This window comes from Lygodium microphyllum, chromosome 9 (genome assembly GCF_053477565.2).
Source record: "Lygodium microphyllum isolate KBCC chromosome 9, Lygodium_microphyllum_v1.1.10, whole genome shotgun sequence".
Classification (NCBI taxonomy): domain Eukaryota; kingdom Viridiplantae; phylum Streptophyta; class Polypodiopsida; order Schizaeales; family Lygodiaceae; genus Lygodium; species Lygodium microphyllum.
This window is the reverse complement of record NC_141143.1, coordinates 25,560,978-25,568,334: the sequence shown is the minus strand read 5'-3', so window position 1 is coordinate 25,568,334 and position 7,357 is coordinate 25,560,978. Positions and strand designations below refer to the sequence as shown.

Sequence of the window (7,357 nt, the reverse complement as noted above, 5' to 3'; positions counted from 1 at the left end):
CTGACAAGGGCATTAGTCACATAGATGAAAATAGAGGCCTAGACAATGACATGTAGTTAGAATGTAGCAATTTAAACGATGAGTGTTCGAAGACTGTTACTCCACGAATGAGGAAAGTGAAGAAGAGGCCGAGACATCAATAGAGTACAACACAGACAGCTGAGTGATCAAACAAATAAGAGTGGACTCTAAACCATGGAAAGTAAATGCCTTTAGGATTGAGAAGGGAGTCTTCAGAATAGAATGTGATTGTACTTGATTGGATCATTTAGGCGTGATGGACTATGAGCAAGTAGAATTGACCCAACGAAGTGCCATACCTTTCTTTGGAACAACTAGGGAAAAATCCTTCCTCTAGAGAGGGTTGCAAGTTTAACTCAGATTCAGAAGTGAGATTTGAGAGCGACCCAAGATACCCCGACCACCTAAGACCATACACACCAAAGGGGACCTGTTGGTCCATCTACAACACAGATGGTTGAAGGAGGAAATGAGAGGACAACCAAAGGGGTCAAAAGCCAAACATCAAAAGAAACCCCAAGACCTACCAAAGCACTTCACTAAATTCAAAAAAGGAGATAGAGTAGTGATGTTTTTGGGCACAAAGAGATAGGGATAGGCAAGTGAATCAATTGAAGGGCCTGTCAAGGTCAAGGAGGTCAACTTAGTAGGGGAAAGGGAAAGGCCTCGACCCATGTTTATAGCTGAGCAAGAGGAGGCTGATCTTGCAAGAGTACATAGATGTATTTGCTTGGAACTCAAGGGAGTCGTAATGCATAACATCCTAATGACTCCTGATGCAAACCTAGTGAAACAATGACCTTACATGATGAATCCAAAACATGATCATGCCATCAAGGAAGAGATTGATAAACTATTAAAGGCCGGATTCATTTACGATATTGAGCATACGGATTGGGTGTCACCCATTGTGATCATCCTAAAAAAGAATAGTAAAATCCAAGTGTGCATGAACTATAAGAAAGTTAATGCAACAACTAAGAGAGACAATTATCCATTTCCCTACATAGAGCACATATGGTAGAGAGAGTAGCAGGAAAAGAAGCCTACAATTTCTTGGACGACTTCTTGGGTTACAACCAAGTTTAGGTGTGTGAAAACTCGGATCTAGGACATGGCTATGACAGAAGCTATGGAGGTTGAAAGAGGAAGAATGAACTCATGAAGACATTGATATTTACAAGTCAAATTATCACACAAGTGAATTAGGTTCCAAGATTGAGACTTGGACTCATAAACACAATCTTGTGTGTGGATAGTGACACAGACACTTTACTGGAAAGAAAAGAGTACTATCATTGCATTAGAAAAGAGTGCAAGTACAATGCTTTATAGGAAACTGAATGGTAGCACTTCTTGTATTGTGCATATGGGATTCTAAACCTGAGCCCACACTGCTCCTTACAAAGAGACTGAAGTAGGTGTGATTGCAAACATCTCAACACCCCTCCTCAATCACAACCAGAAGTACAAAGTGTTTAGAGGCTTTAGTGAGAGGAACTCCTGCAAAGTGTGGGCACACCATAAACATGGCAAAACACCAAAGGCTGTCACATGAAAGGCTTAGTGTGGATACCATAAACATGATAGACATCTAGAGGCTGTAACAAGGGCCTCACAAAGTGTACAGAGGCTGTAGTACAAGGCTACATGAGAAGTTTACAAGTTTATATCCAAAGCATTGGAGCTAGAAATACAAAGCTAAAAAAGTCTATCCGAATAGAAGGACTAATGAGGTTTGTCCTTCTCCTGGTGGTCTTCTTCTTCTTCTTCTTCTTCTTCTTTAATAACAACTAGATAGGCCTTTTGGGATCTCTTTCTGGCATGGCAGAACTTCTCAATGTGTTCGGTCCTTTTGTAGATGTCACAGAAAAGCTTATCCTTATTGCCTTTGTACCTATTGCTAACATATAATGCTTGTTCATCTCTAGAGGTTTTAGCCTTGCACACGAGACAAGATAAGAAAAGAGAAGAGAAGAAGAGAGGAGAAGATGGAGAGCTTCTCCACCATGGTTCCTCATCCTCACACACTTACTCCCTCACACCCTCACACTCCCTCTCTCAAACACAAGCACAAGCACAAGCAAGGAGAAAAGAAGAAGAGAAGAAAAGAGCCATTTTAGCCACACACCAAGAATGAGCTCTTCCATTCACTTTTTAATTTTTATACATGCCATTATCCCTTTGGACACCCATTTCCTTTTTGCATGACCGGGCATCTTGCCAAGCTCCTCTTTTCCTATTCCCTTCTATTTACATTATCCCTTCACCTATGGCCGTCTAGTCTTTACAAATTGCACATGAGGGGAACCTGGCTCTTTTACAAAATTTGGGGCACCTTTGCATTTTAAAATGCACCTTTCTCCTTTGCCTTCTTTGAGGTTGCCTTTGCACCTTTTGCCTTTTCTTCTCTTGTTTCCTCCATCGAGCTCACATTTTTTATTTTTCTTAGATTTAATTTTTGCCTTCTTTTTTCATTAGGGGAGTTTTGAGGTCTCGAAAATGCCTTTTAGGATGTGGAGAGAGAGTGCTCTAGACCAATAAGAGCAAAGCCTCCGTAACGGAACTTCTAATTTAAAAAAAATAAAAAATTATTTTACAAAAATATATAAATATGATAATATTACGAATTTGTATTTTTATTATGTATTTTTAGTCTCTTATATTCGTGATTATGACATATTTTGCATTAATGGCATAGAGTCTCGGCTACTTTTATTTAATGATGTTTCTAGATTAATGATAATGACTGATGTAATCGAAATTCAAATTGGTGAAAAGCATGGCACTCAGTTTTTTCCCTCGTTTCTTTTATTCCTCTATTGTTTTTCCCTCCGTTATGATAGCCTAGTCCTCTCTCTCTCTCTCTCTCTCTATCTCTCTCTCTCTCTCTCTCTCTCTCTCTCTCTCTGTGTGCATGTATCTCTCTCTTCTACCATGGATACAGAAATTCGACCTTCAACAAGGCGTCCAAGCTCCCAAATCACATCCATATCAGTGTTTAACTCATTCCAAACTGATGGAAGATGGATTCCTACTATCATTAGCAAAGGTAGTTGGATCACCATGCAACAAGCAAAACGTGGAAAAAGGCAAAGACATGAGAGCTCGTTTATCTCTGCTTGGAAGGGCAGAATCCGAGATTTTAAGCTTGGAGCAAATAAGAATAGTATCAAAGAGGTACTAGTGCAACATGTGTTCATGCATAGAGAGCTGTGTTTGAAACCTGGATCTTCAAAGCTTCCAATGCATAGACCAAATTGTAAGAATTTGATTCTTAAAGTTTTTCCTTTCTTAAACATGGTTTAGGTTTTTCCATTATAATATTTGTTTGTCTTGTAGATGTCTATCCCTCTAATCTTGAGGAATGGCAACCAGTGGAATCTATTATTGATGTTATTGATGTTATACATGGTTCAATTGGAGAAGAAATGTATAGAGGTAGAAAGAAGACAGAGCTTGCAGAGAATGGAATATTCTTTTATGACCATTCTTATGTTATTCCTATGCGGTGTTGCCAATGGGGATCAATAAAACTCCTTCCTTTGCCAGATTTTTCAAGCTTTGAGTGGCCTTTGCCAAGTCCAGCTACTAGTGAGGGCTATAGATGTAAGATATTTTCTGAGATCCAGAAAGCACTAAAATCTAATATCTCAAGTAGGCTAAGCAAAGTTACTTTATTTATGCCTATTAATATATTTATTGATTTCTTCTCTAATATGGAGATAAGAATAACAAAAACCATGCTTTCAGTGAAGAGACTAACATATGATCATATCATACAATTTGTTGATGAAGGATGGGATACAAGGACAGAAGGAAAAATTATATGTAAGATAGATCAAGACTCTATAGCTTGTAAATATATGATTGCTACTCAAAATTTTATCCTTAGCTTTTACTATAGTCGATGGCATTTTGTTGGTAGTAGTCTAGTTGCTTTAGACCAGAATCTTAATGATTTCAGCAAGGATCCTATTGTGGATCTTGATATTTGGTTCAATGAGTATATTATTGCAATCTTAAAGATCAGAAAATCATGTACGCTACATCAAGTGAGGATGGATTTACAAAATGAAGACATTGAACTACCATGCTCCTTTGTATTCCAACTTGACAAGAAACGAGTAAGTTTTCACATCATATTATATCTACTTAGATGTATATCAAGATCTCACTTTCTAACTAACAAACATTTGTAATTTATTTTTTGCAGATATCGAAAAGGAGAGAAAATAAAATACACTGCAATGACATTCAAGAAAAGATATCTTTACTATCAATATAAAATACATGTACAAATTTTGTAGCAGATGTCTATCTGCCATCTCTATGAGATATACAAGGGCTGAAGGGCAAATTTCTATATATGAAGGCCTACAAGGCGATATGGCAAGGCTATTTCTTTTTTGGAGAACTATCCTTTCTAGGAGTCCTTTTGCCTTTCTTTGATGTCTTGGGTATAGAAGGTGTTGAAGCTGTGGATTTGCCTTCCGTGGTTATAGGCACCGCATCTCCTTCATGGTGCAAATCCCCACCAATCTCTGTTGTTGGTTGTATACAATTGATTATCATATACTTCAAGAGCTTTGCTCTGATGTACCAAATATGCTCAGATGTATAGCAATCCTTCGAAAACTGTCACACATTTATAGAAAAAAGAGTTTTAGTTCATTATTGTTCTTACAATAGACTATATTTTTATCATCAATGGACTATTTGCAATTAATATCTATCTTAAAGTTTAGCATCTTTCATATTACCTTTACATGTTTATCATCATTAAGATAAACAAAGTTAACCATTCTTCTAGCATTTGCAATCACCCTCCAGCCACAAGAATGGCTATCATCCTGATGGGGACACTGCAACCACCAACACAAAGTAAAACTATAAAGAGGACGAATGGTAGTTCATAGAACAAACTCATGTTTCAATTATTTTAATGAATAACTTACTGCAACTTGTCTATATTGCATTGTTGCAAGCAAATCAGATGGCATAGGGGGTCTTTTCTCTAGCTCTTCAATTAATCTTTTGGCACCTCTGTATATAAAATATGTTGAAATTTAGAGTACTTACAAAAAAAAGAATTGAAATATCAAGGAGCCCTTGGATAATATAACTTACAATTTAGCATTTCCATGGCTTCCTTTCATAGAGTTGATTAAAAAGCATTGCTTATCCACAAGGTCTATTGCAATCAAGCTCCAATGAGAACTAAAAGCAATCATATCTCAACAAATTAGTAGGATAAAATCTCAAAAACTCTAATAGAATATTGAATCACTTACTTTTCATTATATGGAATTATAAGCAGCTCCAAAGTATCGAAGTCAATCAAATTGAGCCAGTGCTCAATAAAACTTGCATCAAGCTCATTCCTCATAAAGAATGAGATAGATGGATCAAAAACCTCAATTTTTTGTTGTATATCCAAAGGAAACTCATGCATTATACACCTAGAAAAGGCATAGAAATAGTGAGTATAAACAAGAAAAATCTTATTGCTAAAAAAATATCAAAAAGTATAAGTAATTATGGATGGACATACCTTAGGCCAGCAAGAATAAGACTGTCATTTACTTCTCTTCTTTTATCCTTAAGAATCTGAACACATGCAGCATCAAAGGAGATAACCTCAGTTCTTTTGCCTAAGTCACCAGGTAAGAAACAAAACACACTGAATCCTTTTGGATTAGTTGCTTCAAGAAGGGTGGCTAGCTCATTTTCAAAGGACTCTAGTTGCTCTATTTCCCTTTCTTCAACCCTTTGCCTCCTATACTCTCTCCATTTATCTGCTTGTTCCTCTTTAGCCTTCTCCTCTTTTTCATGTTGCCTTGTATCCTTCTCATGGGTGACATCCTCAACCCTGACACCAGAATCATCTTTCTTTCTTCTAGCTGGGGGCACATTAAGGATATTAAATGTCTTCATATCAGTGAGGGGAATTGGCTCAAGGACCTTTGAAAATCTATATCTTAGCCTCCTAAGAATTACCATGTCCTTGTCCATGAGTGTGAGCCTATGAGCATGAGCAGCACAAATGTAGGCATCTTGGAAAAACTCAATTAGAAAATCCTATGTGGCTTCTTGTATACAATTAAGAGCTGTTCTTGTCCATCTGAAACTATCCAAACTATATCTGTCACAAATTTCCCTGACAAGCCTCTGAAAAGACAACTTTGGAATTGCATTGTCAAGAGCATTTACTGCCTTCCTAATCTCCCTTAGACACCTGACATTTTGAGAAAACCTTCTCCTTGGCTTTGACTTTCTAGAGAGCTTCTGAGGCTTTGAAGACTGATGAATCTTTGATGCTAAATCCCTAGGATCAATCTTCTCTTTTCTTTCTGTTGCCTTAGTCCTAGCCATCTGCCAAAAAAACATATGTTACTTCTTCTCCAGCATGTAAAGCAAAACGCAAGTCCCAGACAAGAGTTATCTATGCTGCATGGCGTTTTCTCGTATCAGCTGAATTTTTCTCGAGCTGTCTAGTGAAATGCGAGTGTCAAGCAAGGCGCCTCCTTGCAGCTGCTTCTTTTCGCGTTTCACCGGACTTGTTGTCCATTGTGTCCAGTGAAACGCGAATTTAAGCCAGGAAACCTGCTTGAAGTACCTTATTTTCGCGTTTCACCGGACAGCTCATGAATAGCATAAAAATTGACCAAGGAAAGCTTTTAAGATTACTTAAAATATCCATAGAATTAGGGAGGAAAGAAACAGTCACCGAGAGCATGGAATTCTCAGATAAGTAATTATTTACAGCAGCATGGATTTCAGATAGCTCATGCAGATCACAATAAGATTTTCTTAAATATCCACAATATTAAGGAATGCTTTCACTGTGGAAAAAATTCTTTTGTAGTGGTCATGAGCTAATAATAACATAAAGGATTAAGGAAAAATATCAAAACAATGCATTGAATGGAGCTTGTTATTGAAAAGCAAGATGCAGAAACCATACCTTCTTCTTAGCTTGTTCTTCACAATCTCAGCCTAAAGATGACAATATGCTTGAAGGTTTGCTTTGTTGGGGAAGCAGTGAAATGCTTGGAGATTGGAAGGAAATGCGTGGAGACTGGAAGGAACACCAAAAACAAAGATGGAGTAGCGATGAAATGCGATGAAAGCTGAAGGCGGTGAATTTGCATGGACTCAACGTTCTTCGCAAAGTGTTAATAACACACGTGTGACGTACCCTCGCTTATCGGAATTTTTTATTTACTTGGAAAAGGGTTATTTAACACACGTAAAACGTATTTTTGGAAAAAGAGAATGCGCACGTCTTCTGAGGAGTTTATTACGCTGTGTTAAGTCACACACGTGTATTTCC

The 7,357-nt window shown here is 37.5% G+C and overlaps 1 protein-coding gene across 1 annotated transcript; it reads right to left on the bottom strand.

Moving 5' to 3' along the window:
- Positions 1–4,419: 4,419 nt before the first annotated feature.
- LOC148030883 (uncharacterized) lies at positions 4,420–5,043 on the bottom strand. The gene is made up of 3 exons (XM_087685504.1): positions 4,980–5,043; positions 4,785–4,886; positions 4,420–4,659 (listed from the first exon to the last, which is right to left on the bottom strand). Exons 1-3 carry the CDS (start codon positions 5,022–5,024, stop codon positions 4,420–4,422), a joined length of 387 nt encoding a protein of 128 aa, XP_087541630.1. The 5' UTR covers positions 5,025–5,043.
- Between the last annotated feature and the right edge of the window lie 2,314 nt (positions 5,044–7,357).